The sequence below is a fragment of the Diorhabda carinulata genome, chromosome 9, assembly GCF_026250575.1.
Source record: "Diorhabda carinulata isolate Delta chromosome 9, icDioCari1.1, whole genome shotgun sequence".
Taxonomy (NCBI): domain Eukaryota; kingdom Metazoa; phylum Arthropoda; class Insecta; order Coleoptera; family Chrysomelidae; genus Diorhabda; species Diorhabda carinulata.
Genome location: NC_079468.1, coordinates 2,747,091 through 2,767,470, shown reverse-complemented (window position 1 = coordinate 2,767,470; position 20,380 = coordinate 2,747,091). Strand labels below are relative to the sequence as shown.

The window sequence follows — 20,380 nt, the reverse complement described above, 5'->3', positions numbered from 1 at the left end:
CATTAGCTGTCACGAGTTCATAGTTTGTTTCATGTTCATGTTTGTTTCATTTTCATTTTCATTTTCATAAATGAATTACGTTACTTAACCAGCATCTTTTAATCATCGGCAGACCCCAAAGGGGGGCTTATGCGTGTCTGTTGGAGTATAGTTCATTTTTAAGTAATGAAATCTGGTCAAACTGTTGCAAATCTTCGTTGTGTCTATTGGTTCGATTGAAATCAGCTATTATAATGAAATAAACAACAAAACTTTTGGGAAATATCCTTTATTTCGTTTTTATAGTTTATTTTCAAGCATTTGTCTATGTCTAGTTTTGCTATTTCTTCTGAGAAGTCTACTTTGTCCCGAGAATTTGACCTATTTTGATATTTTTCGTTATCCTCTTTGTAATAATTGACTCCTTTCTCAATCTCATCACCCTTTTTGTTTTATCTTCATTGATCTTGACCCAATTCGCTTGGGTATCGTGCAATAACTTCAGCTTCAGCTTCAGCTCTAAATATTATGTCAACAGCATCTTCTAATCATCGCGAATCTTCATTAGTCGTCACGTGTTAGTAGTGATTTGAGTATAAGTTGATAGGTCTACTTCACATCAAATAAATATCTTCTAGAAATGATAAACATGTTCGTGATTCAAGGTTAAAACCACTGTTTAGTTTTTCAACACAGAAATTACTTCTTACTACTTACTTGAAGCTATTGAAAGCTATAACTATAACTAAACAATACCGGATAATAAGAACAGATTCACGGTATAATAAATTTTTTGATTATTTATTTATTCCAGCATATATTTAAAAATAGAGGCAACGACTTTATTTCCTTGACCGTTTCCCAGGAGATAATCATCTAAATGTAGAACTGAAGGAAATAGAAAATCTCGAAGAGGAGGCTGTATTAGACCTTTTCAGACTATTTCTGGCGTGATATGTAATAAGCAAAAGGTTTGATCAATACATCAACCTACGTATAAACAGCCTACGCGTTCATAGAGGACTCCTGACGGAACAATGTTATTTGAGTTTCTGTATTTTTTGATTCTCTTACATTGTATATACAGCTGAAGCTTAATTAAAAAATATTAAAATCATTGAAAACTGTTCAAATTATCATGAAATTCGGAGAAGAATTGATAAAAATATACGAAGGTTGTGGTGAACGTAATGATCTCTCTCTAAAATACATCCAAGTGCAATTGTCACATTCAATAGTCATTTATTATATAGAAAAAAGAGCGCCATATACTAAGGGATACATCTGGATCGCAGACTTGGAATTGAGACTCAGTAAATACTATGACAAAAACTCCAACATCGAAATTCTAAGGTTTCAGCTCAATGTTCTTCGTAGTAAACACTCCTTGGTATGTACCTAACAATGTAAGTGCTCAGGACATCAAAATGCAAAGGTTGAAGGTATCTATCCCAAAAATATGGCAACCATCTTAATAATCTGGCAAAGAACCAAGTAGTACCATCCAACTAGCGGAGGTTGAGAAGATGTGTTAGACTTAGAAAGTCTCGTTAATCTAGTAATTAATTTATAGAAGTTCCCAATATATAATTGAATTATTTATATATCCAAGACATTCTATCCGTCATCGGAACTGTTCTCTAGGGGATAAAGTGCTAGCCTAGCCCACGAGAGATCGTCTTTTTTCTAGGCTTGGGACCGGCAAAACCACCACAAGCAGATATTATTAAATACGTTGAATCACACATGTGACTGTTGGCAAAACAAACCATTTGAATGACAATATCAAAAGAGTCCATTAGATACAAATTAGAACCCGTTGGTATTAATATAAACAGCTATGGAGCCGTAGAAGACGAGGTAAGAGTACAACGAGCTCGTGGATGTCTTTAGAACGTAGTATGGCGAAACAAAGTCAAACAACAAAGACATCAATTCAGAAAATAACAATTAAACCTTCAATGAAGACATTGATGAATGGGTATCACAGCGTAAAAACCAATGGAACCAACATTTGAGTCGAATGAGAGATGACGGTTGAGATCGACCACGAAAGAGTTGGAGTGACGACCTAGAGTATGAGGAATGATATTAAATGAGAACCGGGTGATAGACCTATTATAGAAAAAAGCTTACAATGTTTTTGTATTGCTAAGTGGAAACATTTTTTCGCTAATTCGTTAAAGAAGCTTGTGATCTCTGCTCGGATTCACCGTCGCTCTGGAATCGTTTGTCATTTTCTTTTCTTTTAGCTGCTGGAAGAGGTGATAATCCCTGGTGGGTATGTCTAGGGGATGAGGACATACCCGTGCGACCCTCGGCAATATACCTGCGACATTTACGGATGTGCTAAGCGGACATGCAGTTTTCCCAATACAACATAATTTCGTTGCGAGAGAAACCGAATTAGGGTTGTCACTGTTGTTGTATTTAGCCTATCACCTTCCTTCGAAGCTGTGTTTCATTGGGAATCTTGTTTGTTGGGAATCACATTCATATTTCTTATTCAATTTTCTAATATAATTTACGAAATATTGGATAGTTTTAATGAAGAATCTCAGCTGCAAGGAATATTAAAATATTTATGAATAATTGATGAAATACGTCAAATTTTTTACATTTCTTTGTTTCAATCATATCTACAGTATCTAATACGTATTAATCTTTTCGAAAAATACACACAGGGGACCAGCTAGAGACTGGGAGAACCCTTACGAACGTAACTATTGATGGATTTAGCTTACCACCTTTCTTTGAAACTGTGGCTCATTGGGAACCTTGTTTTAGGTACAGCCCTCGTAGATGGGTTAAATTTTTTGTTTCTATCATATCTACAGTATCTAATACGTATTAATCGTTTCGAAAAATACACACAGGGAGCCAGCTAGAGACTGGGAGAACCCTTACGAACGTAACTATTGATGGATTTAGCTTACCACCTTTCTTTGAAACTGTGGCTCATTGGGAACCTTGTTTTAGGTACAGCCGTCGTAGATGGGTTAAATTTTTTGTTTCTATCATATCTACAGTATCTAATACGCATTTATTTTTTTGAAAAATACTTTTTTTCGATTCAAATTTTTGCTAAATCTATTTCTCTACATAATTATTACATAATCGAATTTTTTCGTCGGAAATTATTGAAACTAAAAAAGCAAAATATTTTCAGTGATAATAAAAACTGATAATTTGAAACTAAATTCGCCTTAGAACTTTTTTTTTATACAAAAATAACTCTAGTGAGAAATTCACGAACCAGGTGATAACCGACAGCTAACACGGTGAGGTTAATATTAATTCCAGGGAAATGCCTCTGCTTTCCTTTTATTTTCATTAGCTTTGTTGGCACCCCTCACTTGACCCTCGAAAGGGGGATGCAAAAAAACAAAAGCCAAGAATCCCTTTTGAAAATTAACGAAGCGTCCTGCTTGGTTTTTCCACAGCCGAGTTGATGCTTGTCGACTACTTGACGTGCTTTTCAATTAACAGACACCTTTTCGTGTAACGTATTTTCATTATATTTCCGTGTATTGTTTAAGATTATAAGTGGCACAATAAGGGGAAATATTCATTAGTGAGCAAATAAATCTATTTTTGCTAGGTTCGGGAGGGAATTCTACGTGTTTAACAACAAATTTTGAAATCACTTTGTTGCAAACAACAATTTGAATCCACTGAAATCGTAACCTCAATTTTCTTATAAACCTTTTTGTATAAAACTTGACCAGACTGACGATAAAGTTCCATAAAACCTCTATCAGATTGTAGCAATGAAGCAGTAAAAATAATTTAATATGATTAGGACTGTGTTCTGAACTTTTCCGATAGATGGGAGACTTTATTGGCGTCTTTAAAGGACATTTCTGTGAAATGTCCGAAATGTCTGAAAGTTTGTAAAAAAAGTCGATTTATTTTTATAGGTTAAGAAGACACAACTTTTACCTACTAACAGACAGAAATTTATATAAAACATATTTGTAAATCGATGTATGGGTTTGTAGAAGAAGATTTGAACCGTGAACCCGGTCTCGTCCTAAAATATTATCGAAGCGGACGCACTGTGTACTTTTAGTTTATGTAAAACCCATTTTTTGTAACCTGTTTACGTTATAATGTAATTCCCATGGATCGAAGATTCTAGAATGTGATTGTTATATATGAAACGAGACTCTAGCACCCATGGAATAACAGTGACAAATGTATTTAAATAAATTAGATGTTAAGTGTTTAGTGAATAGCTTATCCTGTAAGTGTAAGTGAATATTTAGTGTATGAATGAAGTATATGAGATAAATTATGTGTATAAATAATTTCTAAAGGTCTAAATGGATTTTTATTGTGGCCAAAGCGTCATATTCTAACCATTAATGTGATAGTATTGAGTTACAACAAACCAAAAAGTCAACAAAAGCCTTTAGGTCATTATTTGGAATAATTCATTTCCATTTTACTTGTCAGAAATTATTATTTACTGTTGTTTTGAAGGTAGGATCCATATTAACTAGAATTTTTCTGTTGTTTTAGTAAATAATTGATGTTCTTCGTAGAAATTTGATGACGAATTCAACCTTGAAATAAAGGAAAATACTCTTCAATAAAAGCAAATGTAATTCGAGACAATTTGTGTTCATTTGTAACGAAAATGGATACGTTCTTAATGAAAACATTAATGTTTCAAAACTGACTGGTAATTTGAAAGACTGAGCAAGATGATGAGGACTATAAAGATTGTACTATTGATGAATTATTATACTATTTCAATTCATTCAATGACCTACAGGCTAAATAATCCCGTGACACCAAAAAATATCAACGTAAACAACTACTAGCAGGATTCGGAACATAAAAGGCTCAGTTCTCCTAAAGCATGAAGAATACAATGAAGTTGTAGAGATGAGAGAACTCTTGACGGTTTATTCTTTGTTTCTTCTCATCAGCTTCAGGCAGAACTGGTTCACACGGGTCAGAAGACAAGATTGTTAAATGAGGAATTGATTGGTCAGGAATAAACTCATTCCTTATAGTAAATATGGTAAATTTGTTGTGAAAACAAGAAAATGGTACATAAATATAACGGTTGGACGAAATTAGAAGATTCATTGAATCTTAGTATTCTCATTTTAAGATTGCCAGGTGAAAGAATTGATAGTAAACGCATATCCAATGGTAAATTGACGTATCTGAGGTTATTATAACAAAAACACGAAGTATTATTCAACTTTTAATTAGAAAAATTGACAAAAATGACATGAAAATTGAACGCACCGCCGCCATGTTTGACGTTTCACACATAGGGAAGTCCTTATGACAAATGACATATAACTAGAATTCATGGTGCCATCTACATATTATGATCCACACCTAACTACTTCAGCTGGATGGAATCTGTTTTTCTTTTAACAGTATGATAGCTTATGAGAGGTATCACCATTTATAAATAAAGATACCAGCGATAAATAGTTGATTTAAATTGAGTAATAACTCATATAGCAAGTCATTGATTACTCTTGACTTGACGCTAATCATGATTGACAGTTTCTAGCCATTTGACTGCATCGTCAGCATTTGCAGCATCAGGTTTTGTAGCGAAATAAGAAAACACATTCTTGCAAATACAAAAAACACATAACAATTGAAAATTATCGGTCATTTTGATGCCACACCATTAATAAAAAACGATATATCAAATTGTCATGTCTAGAAAAATAATCAAATTCCTTTCGGGGTTTATAAAGTTTGAGAAAACCGTAGTAAAAAATAAATAATGTTTCCAATAATTATTTCATAAGCGAACAGGAAGATGTTTACGAGAAAAATAAATAAGTATGAATACACAGATTACGAGGGTAATATAATATAAGGGGAAGGAAGAACGTGAAGAAATTTCATAAAAGGTATACAATGAGATTAGGTGCGCTAGGATCTTTTAGATATGCGATTCCGTATTACAATAAGAAAATATTCGGTCGGAAACTTTAGTCGGGACTTCCTTGTAGACGCCAGACATTTTTTCCATAAAAAAAATTGTCAAAGGGAAATTCTTCTGATATCATATTATATATATATATATATATATATATATATATGAAAATATTCCAAAGGATATGATTGTGAAATGATCTGATCCATAGTAGTGATTCGGTATCAGTTCAAACAACTTGAAATGTATGAAATAATTCAAAAAAATCACTCTATTTCATATTTTTGAACAAAATATAGTTTGTGTACTAACGATTTCATTCCAATGAAATTTGATTTCTATAACTGCAAAGATTATTTGTGAGAAATTTAAATTTACATTGAAATTGATAAAATACGAATTAAAATCTCATTTAAATCGCTTATACATTCCCTCTTCGCTTGTATAAAAACCATTTCGAAAAATTATTACCTACGATTTTCGAATTTTTATCATTAAATATGTGTACTTTGCTATTTCAACGATTATAATTGTGTACTAATGATTTTTTAATCTATTTTGTAAATATTAACATGTTTGTCCTATGTAAACGGTATCACAATTATTACGAATTAGTTTTATGCGATATTTTTTGAGTTATATTTTCTGAACTGATAACCTTTATAAGTTTTTTGGTCATAGCAATCATATTTCATTGTCAGTAGTAGACACTGAGATATATGAAAGGTTATTATGATAAAAAGAAGAGGATAAGGTAGTTCATTTATTTAAAGCAGTGCTTGAAGAGGCAAGTCAACTAAAAATGCCCTCAAGATTGGTAGACCAAAGAAGATTACTATTAATAAGAATACTTGGATGCTATACAAAGTCTTGTATGCCAAACACCTGTGAGTCATGCTGAACCAAAAACTGACATTCAAGTACAACATCTACTACCTAGTGGACCAAAAGACGTTCCAAGCTGAAACTGAAAAGAAAGGTCCTTATTTCCATAATGCTGTCAGCGTCTACACCAAAAGAAGCTTCAAGAACCCCTTTTGGAACAGCAGGATCCAGTAGATCTGGACAAAAAGACGATCAAGGAAGAAGATTTTAAAATCTGATGATCTACCCCAATTAATAACTAACGACGATGGATTAATCAGTTATCCAAGGCCAAGAGAATAGCTGGATCACGATAGAATAAAAGAAGGGATCGAGGTTAGGAAAGATCTCACCAGCTGAAGACGTAGTAGGCGATCCAAGCTGGAACTGAAAAGAAAGGTCTACCACATCAGGGCCATCCATAATGCTATAAGCATCTACACCAAAAGAAGCTATAAGTCGAGTAAAAGCCTGAGTAAGCATTGAACAGCAGGATTCATGAAGGAGATTTTAAAATCTGATGATCTACCCCAATTAATAACTAACGACGATGGATTAATCAGTTATCCAAGGCTAAGATAATAACTGGATCACGATAGAATAAACGAAGAAGAACAAAGAGGGAAGATGGAGAAATCTTATTGATCGAGGTTAGGAAAGATCTCGAGTAGCAACAGCTTAAGTAAATGGCTTATTCCTTATAGTACATGGCCAGATACTTTCTCTGAAGAGAAAAACGTTTTGGTAGGAGCTGATTTGGAACTAGATGTTAGTGTCGTTTGGTATTGTCTTCTATTAGCGAGGAAAATATTTCGAACGATATTTTGATACCTTTTTATATTTAATCGAGAAATATTGAGTATCCGGAAGTGACACTTGAGAATTATCATAAATTCCGTATTCAATATACGATTTCAAATAACTTTCCGTTCTGAAGAACCACTTTAACTTTTTTTTCTTTCAAATATACGCCATTTTTCATGGCGTGGCGCTAAATACGACATGACATATAAACACCTTTCCAATTCATCTTGTCGAAAGTGCTTCTCCCTACATAAATTCCATCTCATAAAATATATACACGAATAACTGATGTTTTTTTCTCAAACACATTTTTTCTTACTAATAAATATCCCATCTTCATCCAGCATTATCTAGAAAGGTTTTATTTTTTACCCCGATTCCACCCTGAAATTCATCCGAGTGAGACAAGAGGTCAATTGAGGAGGTAGTCTAATAACATCGGATATTTATTTTTAGTAAAGCTAATTGTTTTTGTTTCCTTTATTAACGTTATTCCTTACATCTCGAATCCTTCGGGTTTCCTCTAAAACAATGCCCGACCTACTCGATTTATGCCACGCTCCAATATACTGGCGTAGGCATTTGCTCTATTATCCAGAATATTATCTACAGAACAATGAGCAATATCTTAAATTATTCATGTTCTTGAGATTTAATTGAGTTTCTGACGCGCAATATTCCTAAGAAAGTATGTTATATCATGTTTACTTGTTCGAGTTGTTCAGTTATTAGTCCTAAGGAAGAATTTATTGCGAGAATTAAATAACTAATTACCTTCTGTAATTATTAAACTGAATATGGCTCTATAATCCATTTTGGAGGTTATGTAAACAAAAACAAGAATAAGAAAATGTTTACGTTCTCGTATTAATTTGAATTTCTAATTATTTAACTGTTTTTGGAGCAAATAATCAAGATAAACATACGGCATTACACCCAAACAACTCTGAAGTACCATACTCTATCTAATTCATATTTCTGATCGGTCTACCACCAGGAAAACAGAAACAGTACCATAAATATTGCGACCCAAAGGATCTGTTCTGACCCCCCCCCCTACTGAGGAACTCAATGTATAGCTGATCTGTTAATCCCACTCCTTTAAAAAGTCCAGAATCTGGGATTGTTGTAGCTGCCAGAGATCTTCGACTTCTATTTCATACTCTCCCAGGTATAGTGCCCTGGAGTTAAGGATAGGATAAGGATCTTCTCTAGTTACAGTTTCCTAGTAGAGTATTTGTCTGTCTCAGCCCCTGTAGGTTGTCTCAATAATTAGATTTACTCCTATCTACCTTCTTTTCCAATACTTCTTCCACTGTAACTGATACAGAAGGGTTCAGGGCTCTTCTGTATTCACTTTAACGAGATTATCATCATCAATATTATCCCGGAATCCATTAAACAAGTTTGGTGTTTATGATATTGGAGCTTGAAGACTCCAGTTCTTTCTGGTGCTTTAGATCTGGACGTATACCATTTAATGACATTTCGTTTCATTTATTGCATGGTATGATGATCCTATTTATTTCTACAGCTTAGTATTTAAGAATTCTTGCAACGCATCCAAATTCTCTAACGTAAATTAGTTGACTCAAATTAGTTAGTCCACAACAAACAACATTAAAACTAGAAAATGATATAAAATAGCTGGGTATGTACCTAGATAGAAGATTAACTTGGTGAGAGAATATCTTAACGAAGAAGAAAAGAACTGGGTATCAAATTCGAAAAAATGCACTGTTCAAACATCGGAAATGAGCTGGTCCTCTATAAGGTAGTTTTAAAACGGATGGACGTATGGGATTCAACTCTGGGGTACTGCAAGTAACTCCAACATTGAAATCCTCCAATGATTTCAGAGCAAAGCCCAATTTTACAGATCCCATTCTAGAATCTGAAGAGACCTTGTGCCTCGATCAGAGATGGAACAAAAAAAAACAAAAGTTGAAGTTACAGTGCCAAAATAAGTGCCAACATTAATATACTTATAAGGAAACTAACCGAGGCTAATGTCAACGTACGTTTCCTTAAAAGATTCAAACCAAACGAACTTGTAAATAGGTTTACTATATATATTAATCGGATTAAAACGTTCTTCGCCGTTCCCAGTTTCCTTCTTTCTCGATCTTCCCAAAGATTTTCTTCCAATCCTTTTTCTCGAATATCCTTCTCGATGGCTTCTCTCCAACTTAATCTTGGTCTTCCTCTCTTTCTTCTTCCTCCTGGTGTCCAATTTAAAATTTGTTTGGACATGTCCGTACCATCTTAGCTGATTCACCCTAATGTCTTCTGTAATCGTATGTTGCACTTTCATGATCTCCCTGATTCTCTCGTTTCTTATTTTTTCACATCTTGAGATTAGTGGGAAAAAATAATTGACACATTCATCATCATCATGTTATCTACATATTTGAATTTTTGATTTGCTTCAATTATTTCTGTGCAAAATTTTGGCATTCTCTGTAATAATTGGGAACGTTGCTTTCTGATTTCCCTGTCCAATTTGTTCCACAACCATTCAATCGGGTTGAGGTTGAACGACTGTGACTGTAAAATCATTTCTTCCAGTACATTCGTTCTATTGAAATCTTTCAAATACTCTTTCCACAGATTCGAGGAATACTTGGCAAGAACATTTCCTTCTTCAAAATTCAAAATCTTCACTAGCGTTTCGTTCAAAACATTCCCATACCATCACCTTGCTTCCACCGTGTTTCATTCTTATTTTAGACCCAAAAACCTCAATCTTTGACTCTTCTTCAGCCCACTGTAGCCCCTTTGACGTCTTCACTGCCACCCTTCCAAAAAGGCCAGCTTCTCTTAAGCTGTTTCATGACATTTTTGAGAATTGGACACATTTTAATATGGCACCTAGGTAAAAATTAATGGAAATCTGGAACTGGAGATGGAAACGTCAAGATCCAATCATTCAATAAGCCTCAAATACACTTAGAATGTACTTGAATTGAGTTTTGTTAGAAAAATCATTCAATACTCAATCATTAGCCTTCAAGTTTTGTTTCGAGGGTTACTCTATCTGTTTTATTCTTCCATTTCCCGTTCCACTGGTTTCCATTGTTAATAATCAGTTTATTGTACTACTAAGAATAAAAATAAATATGTAAATAAGTCGTTTCTACATGAAATTACAAAAAAGGTCACACACAAAAAATTGTCTGCCCTTTTTTCCACGTACTCATACTTGTTAAGAAGGAACCTCATCGTGTGGTGAAAACGATAATTTTTTTATAGGTAGACGTAGAGCTCCCATAAATTAGATTCGAAATAATATTTGCAGGGAAGTATTATAGAAAAATGAGAATTCAATTGGAAAGGAACCGGATGCGGAGAAAAGAAAAGCTCGTAATTAAATAAAAAGACATTTCTACCTGCTTCTTTCCCACTTGTGAACGGGAATTCATGTTAAATTTTGGTTATAAATGATTTCTGGGAGACACGTACTTAATTTGAATTTTCGGGGCACTGATGAAATATTTTAGACGACGAATTCATACAAAAATAATTCATACAAAAGTTAATTTAGAAGATAATTAAGTTCTTCCAACTTTTATTCTTTATATTATTAAAAACAATATTGCGAAACTCATTATTTTGGTTATTTAATCATGAATTCTCAGTTTTTTCTTTCTTAAAATGATAATTATATATTTTTTTGGAAATTACACTGTTTTTGAAGACACTAATCGATAAATTTTTCATGAACTAGGTCTAATGATAACGATTACGAAGTACGGAATTGTTCGATATTGTTCAACAAGGATACCTTCGGTCCTATGTAGGGTTGAGCTCCCCCTATTTTTTTCTTTTCATGAATAAAATCATTCCATTAGTACTTGGTACTTTATTCATCCTCTTCCATCCAATATTTCTGTTGTTTCCACGTGTCCTACCTTCATTGAACATTCTTAGTACCATTACCCAGATTTCTTATACTGTTGCGTTATTTCCTTATCATCTGTTATTATTTTGTTCTTATTTTTCATCTTCTTCGGTTTCTTTATTATCAGTCTACCTCTAGATCAGTTACTTAATGCTTTGAAAAATTTATTGAAGTACAATATTTTGAATTCGGCCAGGTATTCAAATATTTCCCCTCCGAATTTTCTAAAGCCCCCAATATAACTCCAGAAATCGAAAGATCGGCAAGTTTAAAGTAAAAAATGTCGTATAAAGTTTTTTCGCCAGAGCAATAGTTTTTGAGTTATTCGCAATTGAAAAGTACGATTTTTATTAAAAAAAAACCCATTTTTCAATGGTTTTGTAACTCTGTAATTAGGCATTTTATCGAAAAAAGTGTAATGAACAAAAATGAAGTTAATAAAAAAATAAAGAAACTAGGCTATATATTAAGATCTTAATAATCTACCTAAAGCATAAATATATAAATAGATATTTGAATAATTTTTGTTTTACGTAATTGAGCATTTAATCTGGAATAACTGGAAAAGGGTACATTTTTCAACAAAAAGTCATCAAATATTTTTTAAAGAGCTTAAAAAGATCTTTCAAATGACAAATGATAAAAGTCATTTCGACTGAAATTTCAGTAAGATATGATATAAAATAGTTAAAGCTAAAAAATTGGCACTAAAACTAAAGCCATTTTATTGAAAATCAAAATTAAATTTATTCCTTGTACCAAATACTTTATTTAATTGTTATTAACGATATCTGAAAGTTTGGCTGATTAGAAATGCATATTTTTTAAAAAAATGGGCACTAAATAATACTTTTCTTTAATTTGAAAAAAATTTTTCTACTCATTTTTTATACAAAAACGAATAAACAGTCAAATTAAAGAATTTTTTTATGACGATTATTTTGATTTTTTTATTGTTTTTGTAGCATAAAAATTGACGGAGTTATAACCAAATTAATCTGTCACTATAGTGCGAGGATTGCTTATCCACAGCCCTTTGACCCTTTATTTATAAAATGTGGAGGGTCTCAAGCCCTTCTAACATACATAGGCTTGCAGTACTGAAAATTATCTTTAAAATGGTTTTTTGTAGAATGTGATAGCTTCAAAATGAACAGAGTTACATGAAAAATAAGAAATTGAAATTTTTTTTGTGAATTATAGGATATGAAAAAGTTTCAAATTTTGGCACAAGGATTTTTTCTGTTGATTCTAAATTACCTGTAGGTACATTTGAGAGTACCAAGAGATGATATACTTTCAATCTACTATGTATATATATCTATATAATATTTATATTTGTTTTAATTTTTTTTTATCAATTGTAAAAATTTTTTTAATAAAAATATTATTTTTTTTACGGCAGAAAATGAATTTTCATTCATGAAAAATGTCATTGAATGTCATTAAACACTACTTTTTTATTGTATTTTTGGTAAAAGGGTAGTTCTTAAGGGTTGACAGGGTATAGACAATTAAAAATTACTCCAAATAGAGACAATAAACTTTAATACCAAAAAGAATGCAGAATCTAAAAGTTGATAGTCATTAGATTTATTTTTATTTCATTTTCTGCAAAGGGGTAGTTTTTACAAGCTGAATAATAAAAATTAATAACTAATTGAAGTTTATTAAAATGCTATGAATTTTTCACAGTAAAAATGAAATTGCAATGTTTTAAATCGTTAAAAGATGTTTTCCTACATTATTTTCATCAGAAGGGTAGTTTTTGAAGATTTTTAAGGGTTGATACTTCAAAATATATAAATTTTCTATCAAACAATATGTTAAGATATTTACACTGCATAAACGAAAAATATTTGAATTGGAAAAAAGTACGAAAAACTATAATATTGGTATGTTTCGATAAGGGGTGGTTTTCACCCCTTAAAAATAATTTGCACACCTTGCGTCCATGTAAATCTTGATGTGGAGTGTGAAATAAGCTTAATTCCAAATTTTCAGGAAAATCGGAAAATTTGACACCAAAAATATTTATATTGTCAAACTTACTTTCGAAGACGATTAGTGTGGCTTCTGCGCTAACAGCATCTCCCACACCATTTTCAGCAACACATTCATAGTTAGCGTCGTCTCTACCGGCTTTAACTGGTTCTATACGAAGCAAAGAAGCACCGTCGGGGAATTCTTTTACTTGATATCTAGTCTGAGAACCTGAAATGAAGAGTTAATAATAGTACTCAAAACTTTAAACAAGTTTCATCAACAAGTACATATACAAAGCTAACGAATGGATAGATCGTTAGAGAATGGACAGATGGAAGGAGGATTAGAAGCATAGAATTAGCCATTGCGGACTAAATATCAGTAAAAAAATTCTTGCGATGGAATCATACAACGTCGCGACACCTAGAATTAGCTAGAATTGAATATGTGAAGCGACATGCAGGAAATATAACTTTACAACATCAGGCAAATTGTACTAGATCCTGATTATTTTCTACATACATCAATGTTCTCATTATTTTGGTGCGAATGATTGTTTGAACATCATATGTTTTTCATCAATATTGCAACAAGTTTGGTGCCACGTATTTCTAATACTGTGTGACCCAACAAAGTTTTGATTTTTTTCCTACATACATCCAACATTCATTGACATCTTTCCAAAATTTCAGTTCAATGTTCTCATTATTTTGGTGCGAATGATTTTTTGAACATCATATGTTTTCCAACAATATTGCAACAAGTTTGGTGCCACGTATTTCCAATACTGTGTGACCCAACAAAGTTTTGATTTTTTTCCTACATACATCCAACATTCATTAACATCTTTCCCAAAATTTCAGCTCAATGTTCCCATTATTTTGGTGCGAATGATTTTTTGAACATCATATGTTTTCCAGCAATATTGCAACAAATTTGATGCCACGTATTTCCAATACTGTGTGACCCAACAAAGTTTTGATTTTTTTCCTACATACATCCAACATTCCTTGATATCTTTCCAAAATTTCAGTTCAATGTTCTCATTATATTGGTGCGAATGATTTTTTGAACACAATATGTTTTCCACCAATATTGCAACAAGTTTGGTGCCACGTATTTTCAATACTGTGTGACCCAACAAAGTTTTGATTTTTTTCCTACATACATCCAACATTCATTGACATCTTTCCAAAATTTCAGTTCAATGTTTTCATTATTTTGGTGCGAATGATTTTTTGAACATCATATGTTTTCCAGCAATATTGCAACAAATTTGATGCCACGTATTTCCAATACTGTGTGACCCAACAAAGTTTTGATTTTTTTCCTACATACATCCAACATTCATTAACATCTTTCCCAAAATTTCAGCTCAATGTTCTCATTATTTTGGTGTGAATGATTGTTTGAACATCATATGTTTTCCAACAATATTGCAACAAGTTTGGTGCCACGTATTTCTAATACTGTGTGACCCAACAAAGTTTTGATTTTTTTCCTACATACATCCAACATTCATTAAAATCTTTCCCAAAATTTCAGCTCAATGTTCTCATTATTTTGGCGCGAATGATTTTTTGAACATCATATGTTCTCCAACAATATTGCAACAAATTTGATGCCACGTATTTCCAATACTGTGTGACCCAACAAAGTTTTGATTTTTTTCCTACATACATCCAACATTCATTAACATCTTTCCCAAAATTTCAGCTCAATGTTCTCATTATTTTGGCGCGAATGATTTTTTGAACATCATATGTTCTCCAACAATATTGCAACAAGTTTGGTGGCACGTATTTCTAATACTGTGTGACCCAACAAAGTTTTGATTTTTTTCCTACATACATCCAACATTCATTAACATCTTTCCCAAAATTTCAGCTCAATGTTTTCATTATTTTGGTGCGAATGATTGTTTGAACATCATATGTTTTCCAACAATATTGCAACAAATTTGATGCCACGTATTTCCAATACTGTGTGACCCAACAAAGTTTTGATTTTTTTCCTATATACATCCAACATTCATTGACATCTTTCCAAAATTTCAGTTCAATGTTCTCATTATTTTGGTGTGAATAATTGTTTGAACATCATATGTTTTCCAACAATATTGCAACAAGTTTGGTGCCACGTATTTTCAATACTGTGTGACCCAACAAAGTTTTGATTTTTTTCCTACATACATCCAGCATTCATTGACATCTTTCCAAAATTTCAGCTCAATGTTCTCATTATTTTGGTGTGAATGATTGTTTGAACATCATATGTTTTCCAACAATATTGCAACAAATTTGATGCCACGTATTTCCAATACTGTGTGACCCAACAAAGTTTTGATTTTTTTCCTATATACATCCAACATTCATTGACATCTTTCCAAAATTTCAGCTCAATGTTCTCATTATTTTGGTGTGAATAATTGTTTGAACATCATATGTTTTCCAACAATATTGCAACAAGTTTGGTGCCACGTATTTTCAATACTGTGTGACCCAACAAAGTTTTGATTTTTTTCCTACATACATCCAGCATTCATTGACATCTTTCCAAAATTTCAGTTCAATGTTTTCATTATTTTGGTGCGAATGATTTTTTGAACATCATATGTTTTCCAGCAATATTGCAACAAATTTGATGCCACGTATTTCCAATACTGTGTGACCCAACAAAGTTTTGATTTTTTTCCTACATACATCCAACATTCATTAACATCTTTCCCAAAATTTCAGCTCAATGTTCTCATTATTTTGGTGTGAATAATTGTTTGAACATCATATGTTTTCCAACAATATTGCAACAAGTTTGGTGCCACGTATTTTCAATACTGTGTGACCCAACAAAGTTTTGATTTTTTTCCTACATACATCCAGCATTCATTGACATCTTTCCAAAATTTCAGCTCAATGTTCTCATTATTTTGGTGTGAATAATTGTTTGAACATCATATGTTTTCCAACAATATTGCAACAAGTTTGGTGCCACGTATTTTCAATACTGTGTGACCCAACAAAGTTTTGATTTTTTTCCTACATACATCCAGCATTCATTGACATCTTTCCAAAATTTCAGCTCAATGTTCTCATTATTTTGGTGTGAATGATTGTTTGAACATCATATGTTTTCCAACAATATTGCAACAAGTTTGGTGGCACGTATTTCCAATACTTTGTGTCCCAGTAAAGTCTTGATTTCTTTTATACATACAGGAGTAAAGATAAAAGATCGATATAAAGTAGGAATCAAGATGAAACGACTACTACTCTCGTTGAAAAGTTAAAAATATATTAAAATGAGATTACGATGTAAAACTGAATGGAATTACCTCAAAATAAAATTGACCTGAGCTTTATTCTCTCATAAAATATAGTACAATTATATCCAGGCTTGTTGACAATACGAATACAATAAAACGAAGAATATTAATATCGACTATATGCACAGAATTTTAATATGGCTTCTATTTGACTTTTATACGTTAATTGGCTTTGATAGAGTGAAAAATTGAAACGAAATGATCAAATTACGGAAACTGAATTTCTCTATTGTTTCAAATTTCCCGGTATTCATGGATTATATTATAACCAGCAGTCCACTCCGGCTAACGGTTTTTTCTGTCGAATATAAATAAATTGAAATTGGTTTATCAGGAGTACGTAAAATGCAATGAGGTTAAGGGTGTAATAAAATGATTGTTAAAATGATTCAGAAGTTGCTTCAAATCAAGAAAGGACGGATAATGATAGAAACTACGTAATAAATTATGTATTTACTGATAAATACATTGAAAATTAAAGTAATATAATCGAAAACTTGCACGTAGTTGTAGTCCTACTTGGATTATTTTACCTCCTTAACTTGCTACAACTGAATATTGAATCATAAAACTTAAATAGACGAGTAAAATGTGCCTGCCCGTAAGAGCGTTTGGTTTAAACATGATACCAGACGTGAACTGATCCATTTTTGTACCCCATTTGTCTAGTAAAATTTCGGTAGTCTTTTATCTGCCGCAAATAATCTTGTCGCCATCGGATTATTCTTGACAATTCGATTATTGCGAAATTTGACGCAATGTTTTTAGGTATAATTGTATTCTGTATAATCTGCTACCCTTTTCTCTTTATAAAAACTATAAATTGTCTTACATATTAAACCTTGCTGTGTTTGTATATCTAAATCTTTACTATTAAATTCATACTTGTCTTTATTCCCATTACAGTGCGCAATTTTATTTTGTTCATTCTTCCATGGTCTAAAGAATGTATGAATTGAATAAATCTCACCAAACGAAGCCACTGCTTATCGCAGACTGTGTATAGATTTCGAAGAAATTGTGTACATACGGCTTCGGCCAATAGAACTGCATTTATGTTTACGATCCGATGTTTTCATTGGTAAACAGTGGAGATTATGAGTCCACGTGGACTGACGGTTTGTTAGATGTTTAACGAAGTTGTGCAGTGCGTATTTATGAAATATTGATTGCTCCTCGCGTAACTGTCTTCTGCAATTGATATTGGAAGTGCTATAACATCACTAATGTAAACAAAAAGTTGATGCAACTTTTGTTAGATTGCAAGACCGGTATGTTTATATGTTTATAATGCATCCATTCCTGTCAAAAAACTACTTTTGAATCCAAGACTTGTTTTGATGAATAATTTTGGACATTTCTATTCCGTTTTTCATATTCACGCGTCAGTTTTTTTTCCACTTTTTGACATTTCTATTAGTTTTTTCGATTTTTTTGTCATTTATAATGATGTTTTTATGATTTTTTGTCATTTCTATTGCGTATTTCATAGTCAAATCTCACTATTGACATTTCCGTCAGGTTTTTTCCATTTTTGACATTTCTATTCCGCTTTTCATATTCACATGTCAGTCTAGAATTTCTGTCAGTTTTTTCCCACTTTACGATATTTCTATTCCGTATTTCATAGTCACGTGTCAGTCTTGACATTTCTGTCAGTTTTTTTCCACTTTTTGACGTTTCTATTAGTTTTTTTATGATTTTTTGTCATTTCTATTCCGTATTTCATAGTCACGTGTCAGTCTTGACATTTCTGTCAGTTTTTTTTCCACTTTTTGACGTTTCTATTAGTTTTTTTATGATTTTTTGTCATTTCTATTCCGTATTTCATAGTCACGTGTCAGTCTTGACATTTCTGTCAGTTTTTTCCACTTTTTGACGTTTCTATTAGTTTTTTTATGATTTTTTGTCATTTCTATTCCGTATTTCATAGTCACGTGTCAGTCTTGACATTTCTGTCAGTTTTTTTTCCACTTTTTGACGTTTCTATTAGTTTTTTTATGATTTTTTGTCATTTCTATTCCGTATTTCATAGTCACGTGTCAGTCTTGACATTTCTGTCAGTTTTTTCCACTTTTTGACGTTTCTATTAGTTTTTTTATGATTTTTTGTCATTTCTATTCCGTATTTCATAGTCACGTGTCAGTCTTGACATTTCTGTCAGTTTTTTTTCCACTTTTTGACGTTTCTATTAGTTTTTTTATGATTTTTTGTCATTTCTATTCCGTATTTCATAGTCACGTGTCAGTCTTGACATTTCTGTCAGTTTTTTCCACTTTTTGACGTTTCTATTAGTTTTTTTATGATTTTTTGTCATTTCTATTCCGTATTTCATAGTCACGTGGCAGTCTTGACATTTCTGTCAGTTTTTTTTCCACTTTTTGACGTTTCTATTAGTTTTTTTATGATTTTTTGTCATTTCTATTCCGTATTTTATAGTCACGTGTCAGTCTTGACATTTCTGTCAGTTTTTTCCACTTTTTGACGTTTCTATTAGTTTTTTTATGATTTTTTGTCATTTCTATTCCGTATTTCATAGTCACGTGTCAGTCTTGACATTTCTGTCAGTTTTTTTCCACTTTTTGACGTTTCTATTAGTTTTTTTATGATTTTTTGTCATTTCTATTCCGTATTTCATAGTCACGTGTCAGTCTTGACATTTCTGTCAGTTTTTTTTCCACTTTTTGGCGTTTCTATTAGTTTTTTTATGATTTTTTGTCATTTCTATTCCGTATTTCATAGTCACGTGTCAGTCTTGACATTTCTGTCAGTTTTTTTTCCACTTTTTGACGTTTCTATTAGTTTTTTTTATGATTTTTTGTCATTTCTATTCCGTATTTCATAGTCACGTGTCAGTCTTGACATTTCTGTCAGTTTTTTCCACTTTTTGACGTTTCTATTAGTTTTTTTATGATTTTTTGTCATTTCTATTCCGTATTTCATAGTCACGTGTCAGTCTTGACATTTCTGTCAGTTTTTTTTCCACTTTTTGACGTTTCTATTAGTTTTTTTATGATTTTTTGTCATTTCTATTCCGTATTTCATAGTCACGTGTCAGTCTTGACATTTCTGTCAGTTTTTTTCCACTTTTTGACGTTTCTATTAGTTTTTTTATGATTTTTTGTCATTTCTATTCCTTATTTCATAGTCACGTGTCAGTCTTGACATTTCTGTCAGTTTTTTTCCACTTTTTGACGTTTCTATTAGTTTTTTTATGATTTTTTGTCATTTCTATTCCGTATTTCATAGTCACGTGTCAGTCTTGACATTTCTGTCAGTTTTTTTCCACTTTTTGACGTTTCTATTAGTTTTTTTATGATTTTTTGTCATTTCTATTCCTTATTTCATAGTCACGTGTCAGTCTTGACATTTCTGTCAGTTTTTTTCCCACTTTTTGATATTTGTATTCCGTATTTCATAGTTAGCCCATAAAAATCAACTGTGTTCAGAATTGGTTAGCCGAAATGATTATTCTGAGCAGTATTGTCAATGGAACGTTTTAGGACTAAGTTGCCGATAAATGGTCCCATTTGAATAAGAAGGAAGTTCTGTTTTATTAAGATGATAAAAACGATATCAAAATTACTTCAATTGCGCTCAAAAT

The 20,380-nt window shown here is 32.1% G+C and overlaps 1 protein-coding gene across 5 annotated transcripts in view; it reads right to left on the bottom strand.

The window, feature by feature from the left end:
* The window catches only part of LOC130898106 (tyrosine-protein phosphatase Lar), a 524,093-nt gene that overhangs the window by 171,366 nt on the left and 332,347 nt on the right, over positions 1–20,380 (bottom strand). For all 5 annotated transcript variants that reach the window (XM_057807152.1, XM_057807151.1, XM_057807155.1 and 2 more), the window contains one exon: positions 13,521–13,682. In XM_057807152.1, coding sequence (XP_057663135.1) covers positions 13,521–13,682 — 162 coding nt within the window. The remainder of the gene's footprint in view (positions 1–13,520; positions 13,683–20,380) is intronic.